Source organism: Heterodontus francisci, chromosome 5, assembly GCF_036365525.1.
Source record: "Heterodontus francisci isolate sHetFra1 chromosome 5, sHetFra1.hap1, whole genome shotgun sequence".
NCBI classification, from domain to species: Eukaryota; Metazoa; Chordata; class Chondrichthyes; order Heterodontiformes; family Heterodontidae; genus Heterodontus; species Heterodontus francisci.
In genome coordinates, this window is record NC_090375.1 from 173,568,178 (window position 1) to 173,588,803 (window position 20,626).

Genomic DNA, 20,626 nt, shown 5'->3' on the forward strand with positions numbered 1-20,626 from the left:
CCAATGGGGAGAATGTGGAGGAGGCTGCTGAGCAAGTGGCACAGGATGAGAAACCCCTTGCACCAGAGGCAAGGGGAGATGACAGATGCAATACAATATAACGCCTTCACCTGTGCAGAGTCTAAACACCCGTGAACCCCAAATGTGATTGGATGCTCTTCTTAACGCGATCCATGTGCTCCTACAAGGTGCCACCCTGTGCCTGCAGCTGTGGTGGAGACAGGCTGCTAATTGGGCCATCCCGCAGCCTGGGATGACCTTGGAGGCCATCCTCTCACTACCTGAGGCCCAGAGGGCTCTGGCATACTGAGGGACTCCTGCACAGGCGCAGGGCCCTCCTCTGTGATCGCTGCTACTGGGGTCACTGGCAGAAGGGCTGAGGAGGCATTCTCCACACTCAGAACATCCTGAGAAGAGCCCCCAGATGCAGAAGGCAGCCACTCCTCCTCCCTTACAAAGCACACTTGTACCTCCCTGCTGACCTGAGAAGGAGGGGGACCTGGTGGAAACTCCAGATGTCTCGTCCCCCTCTCGCTTTGTCACTGCTGTACAGAGTTCATGAACAAGGCAATAGTATGTGGATCTGCATGCATCTCCAGCATCCACTGACTGGTCTGCTGGAACTGGCTCTCCAGGAGAGTCACCAATCTCACAATGGAGGTTAAAATGGTGCCATCACACACTTGGTAATATTACAATTCACAACATGTAAATCTGTTAAAAGGCACTTGCACCCCTACCAAAATGTCACACAAGCTGTGGCAGCTCTCTGACTTTTTATTCCTAACATTTATTAGGACAACACTGAAGACAACATGGTTTAAAAGCATATTTTTCTGTGTGGATATTGTCATTTTCAGTTTTAAACAAAATATATAATTCATTTATGTGACAGTGGGATAGCTGAAGGACCCAAAAGTCTGTTAACAGGTGTTGTGTGTGTTTTTTTTGTGATATTTCTCTCTTCTTGATGATAAACACGCACAAGATCCTAACAGATTCAAAGACAATTAATTTTGTGATAATGTGCAGAGAAGAAGTCTTTTGTGCTGAAAAATACATTTCAAATGAAGTAAGTGGAAAGTCATGTTTCAGCTCAATCTTGCAAAAAGCTGTGGTGGACCATGAAGCCTGGGATGATTGAATTTTGTTCTATGCATTACTGAATAAATATGATCAATTTATATTCATATTCTTTATTTATCTTCTTTAGATTCATATTCTTAAATAACTCAATCAATTGCGAGTGTAAGGGATTGGACTTACAAGGAGAGTGTGGATAACAACATTGGTGTAAGTGGAGGCATTGTCCATTAATACTGACACTTTTTTTCCACATTCCTCTGTGAAGCAAAATACACAATGAATCCTCTTTGGATCCAGCTGTTGGTGCAGACATTTCTTGTAATATTCAGCTCAACAACAATGTAAGAACCATGTTCCCCAATTATTTCCAAGAAAATTTGTGCATAAGCAACTTAGCCAGTTTTTCGCTGGAATCTTGCTATAAGCCAATTTCCTTGATTATTTGAGTCACTCCCAAGAAACTCCATCTGGCTCATTAACATACCTCCGCTCCCAATGTAAAAGGCCAAAGCACACGAGTTTCCTGCATTTAAGCCAGTTCTGAACTGCCATAAATGTTCATGCATAAATTTATTCGCAGCTTGTCTCCACCTAATCAAAAATCAGCATAACCGAGATTCAGCTTCAGGTTTATTTCTGAAGTTTGATAGTGATTTTCTTTTAATTCTCACTAGGATTTGTACTATATCTTATCTATCTTAGAATACTTTATTAGGGTATCAGTATCTGTATCATTAAAGAGAAAAGCTTCCACACTTGTATTTTGTTACTTGGTTTATATTCTCTTGAATGTAGAAGGTTAAGGGATGATCTAATTAAGATGTTTAAAATGATTATAGGATTCAATAAGGTAGTATAGAGAAACTATTTCCTCTGCTGCGGAAATCCAAAACAAGAGGCATAATCTTAAATTTAGAGTTAGACAGTTCGGAGTGAAATCAGGAAGCATTTTTTCACACAAAGTGTAGTGAAAATTTAGAACTCTTCCCCAGAACACTGTAGATGTGGAGTCAATTGAAATTTTCAAGGTTAAGTTTAATTGATTTTTGTTAGGTAAGGCTATAAAGGAATAAGCGGAAAAGGTGAGTAAATGCAGTTGAGCTACAGATTAGTCATGACTTAAACGAATAGCAGAATAGGGTCGAGGAGCTGAATTGCCTACAACTGTTCCTACACTGAATACATCAGTCAGAACACACCTGCAATAATGGTGCTAAGGCACTTGATCACTTGCCAAACAAATAAAAAAAAAAAAACCACTTAGCTGATATAAATTATGCACATTGGACCAATCCAAGCTGTAGAGCAAGATGTTTTATACAAAGGTATGTTCTGCCTCTTTCCATGGCTATGTTGTGTAGCTTGCAGTTCACCACTATCATTTTATCAACACTTGGCAGGGAATATCATAAAGCTTCCCTATTGTGACCCAAATATCTGAACCATTGTTTAAGCAGTTCAATCACCTACTTGACAATGAGTCTATCTTCGACATGTACCTCACTGTACAATCTTTGCTAAGGGCTGCCAGCATTACGTACAAGTGTCAGGTGTTCATTTGTTGGGGTCTGTGCTTGGCTGACTGGTTAACCATGGCCTCAAAGACCACAGGTCAACATCAACGTGCCTCATAAATATACCTTTTGGCCTTGGCACAAACACCAGTGGTCTTGAATGAAAGAAAGAAAACCACTGCTCAAACAAGATAAATCAAATGGTACAATTTTAAAGAGGATGCAGGAACAGAGACCGATGGGTTGACTTACGTAAATTTTTGAAGGTGGCAAGGCAAGTAGGAAAGGTTGTTAAGAAGTATACAGGATCCTTGGTTTGAGAAATAGAGACATAAAAGTACAAAAACAAGGAAGTTATGCTAAACCTTTACAAATCATTGGTAAGGCATCAGCTGGAGTATTGTCTCCATGAGTGGTCACCACAGTTTAGACACATGTCAAGGTCTTGGAGAGGGTGCAGTGGAGATTTATTAGAATTATACCAGGGTTAACAGACTTCAGTTATGTGGTGGGACTAGAGAAACTGGGATTGTTCTCAGAGAAGAGAAGATTAAAGGGAAATTTAACAGAGGTTTTCAAAATTATGAAGAGTTTTGATAGAGTAGGTAAGGAGAAATTGGCAGAAGGGTCAGTAACCAGAGGACACAGAATTAAAGTAATTGGTAGAAGGATTAGAGGGAAGATGAGGAAGTTTTTTTCCACACAGAGGGTGGTAGGGACCTGGAACTCACTGGCTGAAAGGGTGATAGAGGCAGAAACTCTCACAACGTTTAAAAAGTACAAGGATGTCTATTTGAAGGGCATGACTGGCAGGGCAACGGACCTATTGCAGAAAGGTGGGGTTGGACTGGGTAGCACTTCTTTGACCAACATGGACACAATGGGTGGAATGGCCTCCTCTGTGTTGTAAATTTTCTATGATTTCTACAATTTAAGATAATTGGCAAAAGAATCGGGGGAGATGAGGAAAAATAATTTTTACACAGCAAATTGTTATGATCTGAATTTGTGAATTTGTGAAATTGCGGTGGAAGCAGATTCAATAGTGGCTTTCAAAAGGGAAATAGATATAAAATGCAAAAAAAATGCAGGGCTATGGGGAAAAAGCAGGGATGTTGGACTAATTGGATAACTCTTTCAAATGACAGCAGTTGCACAATGGATCGAATGACCGCCTTCTGAGTTGTTAGACTCTATGAATATCAAGTTCAGAACTTTTATGTAACGTCGTCAAGCGAATAAAACAAGAAAAAATGAATTATTTTCCTTTTTGATTTTTTTGCTGCCTCACAGTGACTGGCTGTCACTATACACAGTTGATAACATAACAGTGATTCCATGGTCACAACCTCCCAATACTGGTGCTCCGATTCTCTGAATCATGCTGCCTATTAGCATGACTTCCCTGCTGATAATGTAGTATTTAGCATCAACTTTTATAGTTCGACAGGAGCAGGTGCAAAAATAGAATCTCTCTCTTTCATGGAATTTCTCCTTAGGACTGAGAACCCTCTGGTCCTTCTCTATCTGATTGCCGCATAATCTAGGTTGTCAAGGTGTCCTCTCATTATTGTATTTCGACGGTAGAGCAAAAACTATAAGTTCCATAAAGCCTCTCTCATGCACATATAATTTGTTCACAACAGCTGGAAATAACACCTAGGCATAACAGTATCTTGCAACTCAAGCCTGACATTCCAGACAAAAGGGCAAGTCTAAGGAAAATCACCATGCAGCCATTTTTAATATTGGATAATAAATGTTATGGGTAACTTTAGTGATTTTCCTATGTCAGAATTACACAATTTTTATGCATTTAATAATGTATAAATGTAATTTTTACCTATTTACACTGACCTGTGGAAAATGCTGATAATAAACACCGCTAATAAATTATCTAAAGAATTTATATGGACAGTTTTGTGGCACTTGTCTCATTAATGGTAGTTTTGAAAAGAAAGTTGAGGGGAGAGGTTTTCTACTGATTACCTGTCCCTCATTGATGCTTGTTGTAGGGTATTCCCAAGCGCAGAGGCACCTGCAGTAAATATCATACTGTTTAAATGTTATTTGAGTAAGTAGATTCATATAATCCTAGTGAACATATATATATATATATATATATATATATATACACTCATATACAAGTTGAGAGTATAGCCACATATTGTTACAAAATGGAGTACTTACCCAAGGCACTGTGGGAACAAGATTGGCTAAGTCATATCCCTGAGAATGGTACTGTGAGACACAGACAGTTAGGCTGACCATGGAGGCCCCTCATATCAGTGTATAAGACAGCTGCTTTGTGTAACTACAGAAAGCACGAAGCAATCAGGAATGCAAGCTTGATAAAGGTAAAAGGATTCATTGTGAAGACTCAAGGATAGTTGATAAGGGGGTCTGGGAAACATCACAAGATGATCAGGGGGCTTGCATGAGCTGATCACGTAGCCACATGATGCCTAATGAGTAATCTAATTGGTAATATGTGTAATGTATGTAATCAATAACCGTTATGATTGGATTATGTCCAGCCGGGATGGGCTGAGTAACTGTATATCCGTTGTGGATTTTCCTTTGTTCGGTGGAGAGGCATCTGGACAGACCAGTGACCTGCTCCCCACTGGCGTAACTAAATAAACTGTTTAACATTGGAGCAGACCTGAGTGTCGAGTGATTCTTCTAGATTCATTCCCGCTAACAATTGGCGTAGTCGGCAGGATCAGGGGTAAGTCAACTCTTCTGCGACCCTGATATCCCAATCACCCAGCCTGAGCCGGAATTAAGAGGACGACTGAGTCCCACGTGAAGCCCAGGAATGTGCGAAGGGAACAAAGGGGGCAAGGGAGAGTTGGCTGGAGCCTGATCCCGAACTTGAGAACAGGATTCAGCGGTCGCTTGATGCCATCAGGAATACCGGGTTAAAGCTTATCCCGGGGCCGGGTGGTGTTTCGCGACCGACGAATGCCAAGTTTGTGAACAGGATTAGATTATTAGATTAGAGATACAGCACTGAAACAGGCCCTTCGGCCCACCGAGTCTGTGCCGAACATCAACCACCCATTTATACTAATCGTACACTAATCCCATATTCCTACCAAACATCCCCACCTGTCCCTATATTTCCCTACCACCTACCTATACTAGTGACAATTTATAATGGCCAATTTACCTATCAACCTGCAAGTCTTTTGGCTTGTGGGAGGAAACCGGAGCACCCGGAGAAAACCCACGCAGACACAGGGAGAACTTGCAAACTCCACACAGGCAGTACCCGGAATTGAACCCGGGTCCCTGGAGCTGTGAGGCTGCGGTGCTAACCACTGCGCCACTGTGCCGCCCATCTGAACATTGGTCAAACGGTGGCAGGTAGTTCGTTAAGAGACGTAGGCACTGTCAAGGAGGGTTTGGAATATATGTATGGGTATATATATCATAAGCTTGTTGTATGAAATACAGACAGACTTGTGACTCGACAGTTAGCCAGGAGACGGTCTATTACAAGTTGCGCTAGGTTAAAAGCGGACCTCTGAGAATAGATTCTAACAGTTCTAATCCTACCCAAGCCTGGCCAGTGAAAAGATAGAGCTCGAGTGGGGACCGGAGGGGTCCATTACCTGCCAACTGGCAGAGAAACAAAAAGAAAAAAAGTATTCACTAAGTTTATGGCAGAGTGACACAAAGGACTATGTTTTAGAGTAAAAACAAGTTACTGTGTCTTTGATTCGAATGTGTGATTGTTGGAAGCATCCACGAATTAATTGAATGTCTGGGATGTACAGCTTGTGTTCTTACAGCTTGTGTTCTGTAGAACTGACTGTCATTAACTCTTAGTTGTCTGGCTTTTATGTTGAAAGCATGAGTCTATTAAGTTGCTTGGAACTGAATGAGTGTGAAAAGTGATTGTTGAGTGTGTTCATTTCGCTTTAAGATTGTGCACCCAGGAATGGGATATAAAATTGAATTATACTTTAAGTTAAAATTTTATTTTGATTTTAAAAGTTGGTTTTGCAACTGTGAAAAGGCAATGAACAATTTTCTAAGAGATAAGCTTCAGCCTTGAAGGTCTGAAGATGTTTTGCAGAAATCCAATTTGAAGTTTACAACTCCTGCTTTAATTGGAATTCCAGTTTAAAATCTGTTCTAGTTTTTTTGGAGTTTAAATTAAAGACATGTTTTACTGACTGTTTTAAGTAGCAAATGTCAGGTATTGGAAATTGGTTTTAAGGGAGAGAAGGATAAGCAAAGGAGATAATGGGAAAGATTAAAGTTTGTGTAAAGAGCTGTTGTTAAGTCTTTTGTTGTAAGAATGTTAAATAACTTTTTCTTTAGTTTTTGGTTTTATTACAGTCATTTGAAAAGGCGCCTGAAGAACAAGAAAAATGACCTAATTTACCTATCTTTTTTTTTAAAAAAGAGCACGTGCTATTCTGTTTTGTGTGTAGTTAATAAGTATTATAAGTTAATAAGTCTGAATTAAATTAATACTGTTAAGGTTAATTGACCTGTTAAATTTAAAAAAACCCTGGAAATGTCATTTGCAACCACAATGAACTTTCAAGTTTAGCATGTCGAGTTTTGGGGGAGTCTTAAGTTCCGGACATAGGACTCACTCATATAACATTGGCAGTTTTGATTTTTAAATATTTATTGCAGTAAATTGGAATTTGGAATCATCTTTGTTTTATAAAAAATCCTTGGATTAGAACCCTCTTACAAAAGATGCTAAAAGTTTGGAAACAATTGGAGTTTAATCTAAAATGCTGTCTTTCCTGATGGAGATGGTTTCCTTTGAAGTTGATAATGTTACTAAAGATTTTGTTGTTTGAAAATCCTAAGGATACCAAAAACCATTTAAAATGGAGTTTAGTTCTTTTCGATAAAAAAAGGGTTACGTAAAGCGACGCAGCGGAGAATGCTTTACTCCGCCCCCTTGGAGACAAGCAAGAAATTAACCTTGCTGCAACTATCTTTATCAATGAGACAAAGTGCTTGAGAAGGAGAGATAGTTGCAAGCACTTCTGTCTTTACTAAAAAAAATGCAATATCACCAAGTCTGGGCATAAGAAATTGGAATCGATAAACAAAATTAAATTGATATGAGTGGTTAATTAAAGCATTCAAAGGGAAATTTACTGTTATTTGAATTTGGAATAATCTGAGATGTCAAAAATCCAGTTTAATTTGACAAGTTATTTAAGGAATTAAAATGTCATCAAAGGTTAAAAAAAAAACACAAACAATATACACTAATGTCTGGAATCAAACGGAAATGTTTGATTTCTGTTTTAAGGAATTATGAATATTAATTGTAAAGGTTCTCCAGGGCTCAAAATGAAATAGAATTATAATTAATGGGAATTGGCAATCAGATCTGGCTGATGCAAGCGCTAATAAAGGAATTCTGGGAATAAACAAATAGTGAAATAAACAGCTAATTTCCAAGAATATAAATTAACTCCTGGATTCCTCAGGACATGTTCGGTCCCCACAGGTAGACATGTATCCCTCGTTAGGGGATACTCACAACATGGACAAGTACTAACACCTGGTGACCACCAGGGCAGTGTGTTTAAATTACAGATATAACCACTAGTGGAGAATGGGAAAGAACTGGACTGCAGTAGCTGTGGGGCCTGATGCTAATATCCGGAGAGGAAGAACAAAGACCCAGTAATGGATGCACAACAGATTAATGAAAGGAGTATTAATATGGACTATATGAACTATGGGGCATTGCACAACATGTTCGATGGGAAGTGTATAACGGCGAGTAAACCTACTTGACTGCATGGCTTACGGTGAATCCGGGCAAAGATGCAGTATGTGTACGGTGTTCCACAGATGACCCGCGCTAACTGCGTGACCAGACAGAAAGGGGAAGGGGTAACTGAGAGCTGTGTCTTTGGAATTGTTTGTGCCCCTCCCATTGGGCAACAGATGATAAGGAAAGTTGAAAGGAACATGGATGTGTGTGGGTACATCGAGCCCAGGGGAAGCATTGTATGATAATGTAAAACATGAAATTGTGCCTGTGTTGATCAATGTCTCAGGTATCCGGATGCCAGAGTATTGTTCAGAACAGGCTAAGAATATGTATAGTATGTTAGCCACTGTAATAGTGCGACAAGCAGCTGACGCCACAGGGGCCACAAGGATAAGGGGGCGTAACCCATTTCATAGATACAAGAGAAAAAAATATTAAATGATGAGTTAACAGGGATCAATACTGGGACTTCTTTAATCAATTCTTTACATACACAAGCAGTAAACGAGAATGTGGAACGACTCTGGAGGGTTATAAGGGAGCTCATAATTCAAGCTGAGGGGGCCCAATCAAACAGGTCTGGGGCAGAGAACAATGGAAATACAATTAGATGGAATAGCGGTGCTGGAGGCCCATGCCAAGACTATTAATCACTTTGGATGCCGTACCCGGCAAGGACAATTGTGCCTCACTTATGGGCTGTGGATGGTGGAACAAATGAGACACAACCTCGATCAGCTCCAAAGGGGGGAGGTACCAGATTGGATCAACAGGGCAATACCTCCCTCCGATATTATCTGACAGAGATTTTGCAAGGTCGGGGTACCAGGGAAATGGAAAGTACTGCGTTTCCACCATCAAAACATCATACTGCTATGGAAGTTGACGCTGTCCCATACCATACCCAGACTTCTGTTTTACCCCTCAACAACCAGTCACTATAGGACTAGCCTGGATAGTTTATATCCAACAGCAGGGACTGGAAACCATTAATGCAACTGATCAGCTCCACGATCACCTCCAGCATTATAAAGAGTCAGAGCAAGCCCCAATCCCACACATAGATGAGAAATTGAGCGGATTACGGGACGAAGTAGGGTCACTGCTACCACTATACGTGTGTTTTCCTCCCCCTTTAATGCCACCCCCCATAATAACCACCACACAACCCGAGGAATTACCATCCCCCTTAATTATCGAAGGGCCTAAAAACGGAATTGTGCTTTTTAATGAAGGAGAGATGTTATATGATAATGTTAAACATGAGATTGTGCCTGTCCTGGTCAATATCTCAGGGATGCAAATGCCAGGATATTGTACGGAACAGGCAAGAACTATGTATAGTGTATTAATAAGGTTGTAATGCAGCAGGCTGCCAATGCCATGGGTGCCGTCAGATTTCAAGGTCAGAATCAACTTTATAGGACAAAGAGAGGGATAGTTAATGACGTTGCTACCGGATTCAATACCGGTGCCTCCATAGTAAACTCATTAGATATACAAAGTCTGAATGAAAAGATAGAACAGCTTAAAGGAGTAATGAAGGGACTCTTAAAGAAAGCAGAGAAAAATCAGGAGGATCAGACCAATCTGGGAGAAGAGGGCATGGAGATACAATTAGACGGAATTACGATATTAGAGGCACATGCCAGAACCGTCAACCACCTCATAGATAGAGAACTGGAAGATGTCGGAAAATTAAGACAGGGGCAACTCTGTCACGCTTATGGCTTATGGATGGTGGGACAAATACGACACAATCTCGATCAGATCCAAAGGGGGGAGGTGCCCGATTGGATAGACAGCCTACATTTGGCTCAGCTGGCCGAGAGGAAGGGGACACTGGACAACTGTACGCTAAAGGGACTCACCAGAGTGTACCCAGTGATCCCAGACTGTGAGTTGGGTAAATCCACCGGAGTGGGAATGGTCCTGATGATCCCTATAGTCACACAGGACTCTGGGCCATTCCCCCACTACCAAGTGGAAAATATTGGGGTTGTACGTGATAACACCTCCCTCCGATACTATCTAACTGAAGCCTCTGCCATACTTAGGAATAACACGCTGTATGGAATTTCACTTACGGGATGTAAGCAGAGGGGAGATATTACAGTATGTCCCCACCCAGTGGGACAGGGAAAATTGGATGAATGTGGGTTTAATCGAACAGATAGTTGTGTCGTAGAAGTCACGCCTGCCCCAAAGCATTTTGCAAGGACAGGCTACGGATGTAAAGGGAAATATTGCGTTTCCACTACAGAAAGTTCCTATCGTTACAATAATCTACAATACCCCATCCCATTTTCTAATTTTTGCTTTACGCCTTTACGACCAGTCACGATAGGGCAAGCCCGAATTATCCAGGTTCGGCGCAGAGGTACCAAGACCATTAACGTCACCGATTATCTCCATGACCACCTACAGGATTACGAGGAACCAGAGGCAGCCCCCATCCCACACCTAGCTGAGGTACTTAGGGAATTAAGGCTCAGGGTGGGCCAATCCGTAAGAATCTACCACCAACTGCAGACAACAATCAAAACTAGAGGAAGATACAGACACAGAATTGCAGGAACAGAGTTGGTGGGAGAAAATTTGGGATTGGGGGATGAATTTGAATATCCACCCTTGGATTAGGATAATTTCTCATGTGCTAGTTGGAATACAGTTAATACTGGCCATAGCATGGGGCATACTAGTTTGCCGATCATACAGGCGCCATGTGCAGCGAAGGAGGATGAAAACCAGAGCAAAGGCAAGGGAGACAATTTGTCTATCTAAAGGGCTAAGTCAGGTGGATCACATTAATTTGATATAATACGACCGGAATTCCTGAAATCACGTGACTGGCCATCACGTCTGAGGCAGGGAATACCAGGCGAGTTTAAAAGGGGTAAAAACAAACAATAAATGGTGTCTCCTACCAAAAGGGGGGATTGTTGTAGGGTATTCCCAAGCGCAGAGGCACCTGCAGTAAATATCATACTGTTTAAATGTTATTTGAGTAAGTAGATTCATATAATCCTAGTGAACATATATATATATATATATATATATAACACAAAACACAAAACACAGAACACAAAAGTCCGAGTGTATCAGGCCTGTGTCCTCAGTACCTTGCTCTACGGCAGCGAGGCCTGGACAACGTATGCCAGCCAAGAGCGACGTCTCAATTCATTCCATCTTCGCTGCCTTCGGAGAATACTTGGCATCAGGTGGCAGGACTATATCTCCAACACAGAAGTCCTTGAAGCGGCCAACATCCCCAGCTTATACACACTACTGAGTCAGCAGCGCTTGAGATGGCTTGGCCATGTGAGCCGCATGGAAGATGGCAGGATCCCCAAAGACACATTGTACAGCGAGCTCGCCACTGGTATCAGACCCACCGGCCGTCCATGTCTCCGTTATAAAGACGTCTGCAAACGCGACATGAAATCGTGTGACATTGATCACAAGTCGTGGGAGTCAGTTGCCAGCATTCGCCAGAGCTGGCGGGCAGCCATAAAGACAGGGCTAAATTGTGGCGAGTCGAAGAGACTTAGTAGTTGGCAGGAAAAAAGACAGAGGCGCAAGGGGAGAGCCAACTGTGCAACAGCCCCAACAAACAAATTTCTCTGCAGCACCTGTGGAAGAGCCTGTCACTCCAGAATTGGCCTTTATAGCCACTCCAGGCGCTGCTTCACAAACCACTGACCACCTCCAGGCGCGTATCCATTGTCTCTCGAGATAAGGAGGCCCAAAAGAAAGAAATATATAAATATATATACACTCATATACAAGTTGAGAGTATAGCCACATATTGTTACAAAATGGAGTACTTACCCAAGGCACTGTGGGAACAAGACTGGCTAAGTCATATCCCTGAGAATGGTACTGTGAGACACAGACAGTTAGGCTGACCATGGAGGCCCCTCATATCAGTGTATAAGACAGCTGCTTTGTGTAACTGCAGACTGCACGAAGCAATCAGGAATGCAAGCTTGATAAAGGTAAAAGGATTCATTGTGAAGACTCAAGGATAGTTGATAAGGGGGTCTGAGAAACATCACAAGATGATCAGGGGGCTTGCATGAGCTGATCACGTAGCCACATGATGCCTAATGAGTAATCTAATTGGTAATATGTGTAATGTATGTAATCAATAACCGTTATGATTGGATTATGTCCAGCCGGGGTGGGCTGAGTAACTGTATATCTGTTGTGGATTTTCCTTTGTTCGGTGGAGAGGCATCTGGACAGACCAGTGACCTGCTCCCCGCTGACGTAACTAAATAAACTGTTTGACATTGGAGCAGACCGGAGTGTCGAGTGATTCTTCTAGATTCATTCCCGCTAACAATGCTGCTTTTCATTAATTCACTGTTAATTGGATACTTAATTTGCAATTTAGAAGATTATTTGTCCCAATTATGATTTTCTGTCCAGTTGTAGCACCTTGAAAGTCCAGTACCTCCGAGGACAAACCTTCAGTTGTGATGCTTCTGAAATGTATGATGTGACAGATGCAAAACTTTTCGGGCTGAACTTTACTCTGCCCCAGTGGGTCAGATGGTGGCATGGGGGTGGCGTAAAATTGAGTGTGAGACTTTGGGAGGCCTACCTGCCCCGCTTCCACCTCCAGCCAAGTTTGCGGCATCGGGCGGGTGTGGGAAATGGCCCCGCCCGCCCGAGGCCAATCAAGGCCCTTAAGTGGCCAATTAACAGCCACTTAAGGGCCCTCGCCCGCGTCCATGGGTATTTTACCCAAGGCAAGCGGGTGCGCTGGGGACGTGAAAGGCCGCCCAGCAATAGCTGCCGGCCTTTCCACGCCCCGGGGGGGTGGGGGTGCATGGCAGTCAGGCACAGGGTGCCCGATTGAGGGCCGCCCTGCCTCCCAACTCACCCCCGGGACCCAAGACACCCCCCTCCCCCCAAGCGACCATCCCAGCTTCACCAGGGAAGGACAGATCCCCCTGGTGAGGCAATCCCTACTTACCTTCACTCATGGATCCATCTGGTCGACTGGGCTGCAGTCCCAGCAGTGGCCACCACTCCCAGTGGCGCTGCTGGGACTAAGAGCTGCTGGCCCGCTGATTGGCCGGCAGCTCACTGAGGCGGGACCTCCTCCTTCAAGTGGGTGGAAGTCCCGCCTCAGGACAATTAAAGCCTGGGGACCCATAAAATGCAGGACGGATCCCCGGGCTAGGCACAAGCGGGGTCGCCAACAACTTTCATGTCGGTGGTGAATTCCTGTCTGCCTGAGGTAAAATCCAGCCCTTCATTATACAGATGGCAACCTTCAAATATGCCTTAAATTGGTCCCAATTTGACACTAAATAATAAGTTATCAATCTCACTTAAAGATGCCACAGGATGGTTTGTGTAGGAAATGGGAAAAAGTCACACTGTGAAGCATAGAGTTTTGAATTTGAGCTGAGGCACATTGTTGCAGCATAGCTGAGGGAGGTTTACCGTATCTTACAATTTTTTTCTGATTAAGGAGAGTTTAGTGTTGCCATCAAATGCCTGAAATGGGAAAATGAAAGAAAGACAAAGGAAGAACTTGCATTTATATAGAGCCTTTCACAACATCAACATAGATTGTTTAAAAATCTAATTGAGACCTTCAAATAGATTATAAACTGCGTGCCATAGGATTATATTTGCTTTGTGGTAATACTTGCTCTTTTCAAAGACCTCTTTTTCTGGGGATTTGCTGTGCTACTTCACTCCTGGAACAGGAAGGCGGTCTGTTTCTTGACCTCCACCCCTGTAGCTCTGAAAGAAGGTGCTATAAAAGCACTGTGTACAGCAATGATGGTCCCTCTGAACCCTAATAAATGAAAGGTTTTGTCTCTTTTCAATCAAATGTATAGGTTCCTCTGGCTATTTGATTAGTCCATGCTTAACAATAGTTGTTGCCCATCACATGTTTAACAGGGCCCAATTAGATCCTGGAGCTATAAAAATAAACTAGTCATGACATTCTGATCCTAGATTTGCCTACTCTGCCAGTAATGCTTTGGTTATACTGCTAACTAATTCATCTTACCTCCACATATACTTAAACATTTTATTAAGTAGTTCTCAATGTAATGTATGAAAATTGTGTTCTATTGTGTGAGCTGCAATTTCCTGGAAGCTCAACACTTATTACCCAGTTGTAAAGCATTTGAATACTACTATTATTATATCTTTCACCTACTCTCTTTCCTTTTGAAGTATTTTCTGTGACTCGTCCAGACGAAACTGTAGGGCCATAGTTTTCATGGAGTCGTTTTCAAGGGGCTGCATAGTATCTTCCAGCAGGAGCTTGGATCTTTCAGAGCAGGTGGTAGAATTACACAAACTCAAGGTGGCAAAAGACGCCAGACTTTGTCCTCCTCCATGCTGCTTATCTCTCAGTATATTTTCAATTATATCAAAACCCTGGGGATAGACCACATCAAATATTTAAAATGTTAAAGACACATGTGACATGAATAATGCGGACATCTGTATTTTTGAAAAATACAGTTTTGCTGGAAAATTTCCCAAGTACTGGAAAGGAACTTTTCCAAGAATTTGTTATACATTATTCTATTTAGTCTCAGGAAATGACTTTATAAGGTGCACCATGTGTGAGTCATATCTTTGAGGGATCTTGTCGATAATTCAGCCTCAGCTAAATTATGGCCTACAAAATGCCTGTGACAGCCCCTTGCAATTACAGCGTCAATATGGGAAATAACCAAAAAGTATTTGCATGTTATCTGATATTCATTTTGAGGAGATAATCTGAGCAGAAAGAATAGTGTTACCCACTACAAACAAGAACATCATATAGTGCAACTTAGAATGTCAGGTTTGGAGACTGCACAAATAATGTGGCACTTCTGGGAAGCTCATTTACAGTTTGACTGCTGCTTTTATACTGTGCCAAATGTCAACCTTCACTTCTCTCTGTGTAGTATCCTCAAGGGTTGATAATCATGGCTTATGCCATGATACCACTGTAGGGTAAGGTGAGGAGGCAGGCCCCAAGAACTATCTCAGTCAGTACAGGAATTGAACCCACACTGTTGCCATTGATTCTACACCACACTCTAGCCATTTAGCCAACCAAGCTAACCAACCGCATCCTTTGCTTAATACTTGTAATTCTTCCAACATTGCAAATGTATAGACTGGATTATTCCATTAAATTAATTTAAAAATCAAATATAAGAACTAGCAGGCATTGTATCCCCTTTAGTAACAGGAATTCCAGTGCTTTTTAAAAAAATCTGCCATGGTTTTCTGTTCCACCCTGATCACTGAAGATTTTAAAACTCTCATTATTGCACAGTTCTGATGAAAGGTTGTCAACCTGAAACATTGGGGTATTTTTAAACTAACCCGCCGATTGTGAAACCAGGCGGTGGAACCCGGGTTTTGCACCTCACCCAATATTGCTTCAATGGAGAGTAAAATTGGATGGGGCGTAAAACAAGTATTGCACCCGATCCAGTCAGTTTCCTGACGGGTTAGGATAAAATAGCCCCCAATATACTGTCTGACCTGCTGAATATTCCTAGTGTTTTCGATGTTTACTTATGGTTTCCAGCATCTGCAGTACTTTGATTTTGTCCCCATATTGTATCCTGTCATCCTGCTGCATTGTAGAGAATTAAATTCCAGGGTAGACAATCTTTCTCCATAGCTCAACTCTCTAAGTTCAGAAATCAACCTCATTGCCCTCCTCTGGATTTTCTTTAATAATTCTATATCTTTCCTGTAATATGATGGCCTAAACTGAACACTGTACATGACAATCATTTTTAATTATGATGTATATTTGATCATATTTATATATATTTGGTAATATATCAGTATATGTGTAATAATCTATAATTATCTGAAAGAACATTCACATCCATAATTAAATTAATAACTATTTTTCATAAATTGAGTTGCTGTATTAATAATGGCTGGGAATATTCAGCAAAGATTTTAACATTGTATGATCACATTGTTTGTGTGGCCATCCAGCACTGAAGATACTGGAAAGTTCTGAAGTGAAAGTAATGTTAACATTGTACGACCAGGTGAGAAAGGTGTCTGGGGGTCCCTCTCAGCCTTCACCTGGTCTTACTGTAACAGGATTTAATTTTAAACACACCGTGATTTGAGCTCCCCCTTGGTGAATCCTTGTACACCGCTTTCCAACTATAAGGTAAAGAAATGAGCACAAACAGGCATTTTTAGGTTCAAAGAAGAAAGGTGAAATTTTATTAAAACTTAAATTTAAACTCTAATTCGGTTAACGCCTATGGATACACGGCATGCCCACGCTAGCATGCATACGCAATACACACATGCAAATAGGGACAGAAAAGAGCAGAAGAAAAATAAAGTGGAAAAGTTTAAGGCAATCTCTGAAGAGGGTTTTTTGTTACTGTGCTTCAAGCTCGCTATAGAGTCCTTGATTGAAGATATGGTCTTGCTTTTTGTTGGGGCCCAGTATTCTTCTTAAACCTTGTTCACTGCAGGAGACTTTTCTCTCTTGGGGTTCATGTGTCTTCAGTGGGTTTTGGAATTCTGTGAGAAAGAGATGGGAGGAAACAGGAGAGGCTCTTTTCAATCCAGGAGCCAAGAGCTTTCTGCCAGTTCAAATGCTGTCTCTACAATTTAAAACTCCCCCCAAATTGGCCAGCAGGGTGGTCACATGACTGACTGGTTTGACCAGGTCTTTTCTGTGTATTGTATGGGAGCAGGGAATAGCTCCTATGTTCCAACACTGTCTGCTAATATGCAAAAACGTCTTTCGGTCAGGGGCCTGCAATTCCTTGTAACAGGCTTTTCCAGCAACAATGTGAAAGTTTAATGTCCATGTGGCGCAATTAATGTGCCTCATTCTTGGCAGGTGGGGGCCTGCATGACACCATTAAAGAAAAGACTACTGGATAGTGCAGCATATTCTCCGGAATAATTCAAGCACCAGTTAGACATTGTAATGAGAGACCATACAGACCATCTGCAGAAGGATGTGTAAGAAGGGGTGGAAGGTGGCCCTCATCTGTACTTATATTTGCGAATGCTTTGTGCAGATTTAATCCATTACTATGGAATACTGTTGGCAAAACACTGGCCATTTCCTGTCCAAGTGTTCCGACTAAACTCTCTGAAGTATTAATTTAACTGCTGCCTTAGCGCCTTCTCAAATTTGTTCAGTTAATTTAAAGATTCCATGCAATAATGTTTGGTGAACTTTTCTTATTTGTTTACGAATGGCACAATGTAAATCACAATAAAACTAACATCATCATGTCGTCTACATGGAACGCCGTAGTAGTAAAAATGGCTCATTGTTCTTCAGGCTCTTTTCTCTCCCAAACTAAAACATTTGCCAAAATTCTTATGTTAAGACAGTAAGGGCCAGAAATTCTAGTCTGGACAAGGTTGGAGAGCAAGCAGCTGAATGTGGAGTGCAACTTGGTGCCACCTAAATTCTCACTCATTCTTCGTGTTTCCCATTTTACGTTGGCAGAGGGAGAAGGTGAGTCCTCTGCCCTCCCTCCCTCCTCTATCTAGGGGATCTGTTTGACAGAGTTCCTGAGCTACCTCAGGAATTCACTCATTCTACCCATTATAAGGTCTCAACATAACTCTCACCAGCTGACATGTGGCATGAGTTCTGCTGAGGCCTTTTAAAATTCCCAAACTTTTACCAGACGAAGGTAATTTATCCAAGACGGTATTTTTTAAAAAATTCATTCATGGGATGTGGGCATCGCTGGCTATGCCAGCATTTATTGCCCATCCCTAATTGTCCTTGCGAAGGTGGTGGTGAGCTGCCTTCTTGAACCGCTGCAGTCCATGTGGGGTAGGTACATCTACAGTGCTGTTAGGAAGAGAGTTCCAGGATTTTGACCCAGCAACAGTGAAGGAATGGCGATATAGTTCCAAGTTAGGGTGGTGTGTGACTTGGAGGGGAACTTGCAGGTGGTGGTGTTCCCATGCATTTTCTGCCCTTGTCCTTCTAGTTGGTAGAGGTTTGGAAGGTGCTGTCTAAGGAGCCTTGGTGCATTGCTGCAGTGCATCTTGTAGATGGTACACACGGCTGCCACTGTGCGTCGGTGGTGGAGGGAGTGAATGTTTGTAGATGGGGTGCCAATCAAGCGGGCTGCTTTGTCCTGGATGGTGTCGACCTTCTTGAGTGTTGTTGGAGCTGCACCCATCCAGGCAAGTGGAGAGTATTCCATCACACTCCTGACTTGTGACTTGTAGGTGGTGGACAGGCTTTGGGGAGTCAGGAGTTGAGTTACTCGCCGCAGGATTCCTAGCCTCTGATCTGCTCTTGTAGCCACGGGATTTATATGGCTACTCCAGTTCAGTTTCTGGTCAATGGTAGCCCCTAAGATGTTGATAGTGGGGAATTCAGCAATGGTAATGCCATTGAATGTCAAGGGGAGATGGTTAGATTCTCTCTTGTTGGAGATGGTCATTGCCTGGCACTTGTGTGGCGCAAATGTTACTTGCCACTTATCAGCCCAAGCCTGGATATTGTCCAAGTCTTGCTGCATTTCTACACGGACTGCCTCAGTATCTGAGGAGTCACGAATGGTGCTGAACATTGTGCAATCATCAGCGAACATCCCCACATCTGACCTTATGATTGAAGGAAGGTCATTGATTAAGCAGCTGAAGATGGTTGGGCCTAGGACACTACCCTGAGGAACTCCTGCAGTGATGTCCTGGAGCTCAGATGATTGACCTCCAACAATATGCGTAGAAAGTTCTTTACGCAGAGGGTGGTGGGTGCCTGGAACGCGTTGCCAGCGGAGGTGGTAGACGCGGGCACGATAGCGTCTTTTAAGATGTACCTAGACAGATACATGAATGGGCAGGAAGCAAAGAGATACAGACCCTTAGAAAATAGGCGACAGGTTTAGATAGAGGATCTGGATCGGCGCAGGCTTGGAAGGCCGAAGGGCCTGTTCCTGTGCTGTAATTTTCTTTGTTCTTTGTTCAACCACAACCATCTTCCTTTGTGCTAGGTATGACTCCAGCCAGCGGAGGGTTTTTCCCCTGATTCCCATTGGCCTCAGTTTTGCTAGGGCTCCTTGATGCCATACACGGTCAAATGCTGCCTTGATGTCAAGGGCAGTCACTCTCACCTCACCTCTTGAGTTCAGCTCTTTTTTCCATCTTTGAACCAAGGCTGTGATGAGGTCAGGAGCTGAGTGGCCCTGGCGGAACCCAGACTGAGCGTCACTGAGCAGGTTATTGCTAAGCAAGTGCTGCTTGATGGCACTGTTGATAACACCTTCCATCACTTTACTGATGATTGAGAGTAGGTTGATGGGGCGGTAATTGGCCGGGTTGGACTTGTCCTGCTTTTTGTGTACAGGACATACCTGGGCAATTTTCCACATTGCATGGTAGATGCCAGTGTTGTAGCTGTACTGGAACAGCTTGGCTAGGGGTGCGGCAAGTTCTGGAGCACAGGTTTTCAGTACTATTGCCGGAATATTGTCAGGGCCCATAGCCTTTGCAGTATCCAGTGCCTTCAGTCGTTTCTTGATATCACACGGAGTGAATCGAATTGGCTGAAGTCTGGCATCTGTGATGCTGGGGACTTCAGGAGGAGGCCAAGATGGATCATCAACTCAGCACTTCTGGCTGAAGATTGGTGGAAATGCTTCAGCCTTATCTTTCGCACTGATGTGCTGGGCTCCCCCATCATTGAGGATGGAGATATTTGTGGAGCCAACTCCTCCAGTTAGTTGTTTAATTGTCCACCACCATTCACGGCTGGATGTGGCAGGACTGCAGAGCTTAGATCTGATCCATTGGTTATGGGATCGCTAAGCTCTGTCTATCGCATGCTCCTTACGCAGTTTTGCACGCAGATAGTCCTATGTTGTAGCTTCACCAGGTTGACACCTCATTTTGAGGTATGCCTGGTGCTGCTCCTGGAATGCCCTCCTGCACTCTTCATTGAACCAGGGTTGGTCTCCTGGCTTGATGGTAATGGTAGAGTGGGGGATATGCTGGGCCATGAGGTTACAGATTGTGGTTGAGTGCAATTCTGCTGCTGCTGATGGCCCACAGCGCCTGATGGATGCCCAGTTTTGCATTGCTACATCTGTTCGAAATCTATCCCATTCAGCACGGTGGTGGTGCCACACAACACAAAGGAGGGTATCCTCAATGTGAAGGCGGAACTTCGTCTCCACAACAACTGTGCAGTGGTCACTCCTACCAACAGTCATGGACAGATGCATCTGTGGCAGGCAGATTGGTG

General features: G+C 42.8%; 1 protein-coding gene across 2 annotated transcripts in view; it reads right to left on the minus strand.

Moving 5' to 3' along the window:
• The window catches only part of LOC137369646 (coiled-coil domain-containing protein 102A-like), a 698,074-nt gene that overhangs the window by 538,050 nt on the left and 139,398 nt on the right, over positions 1-20,626 (minus strand). For both annotated transcript variants that reach the window (XM_068030982.1, XM_068030981.1), the window contains exon 3: positions 14,564-14,787. In XM_068030982.1, the coding sequence (XP_067887083.1) occupies positions 14,564-14,787 (224 nt within the window). The remainder of the gene's footprint in view (positions 1-14,563; positions 14,788-20,626) is intronic.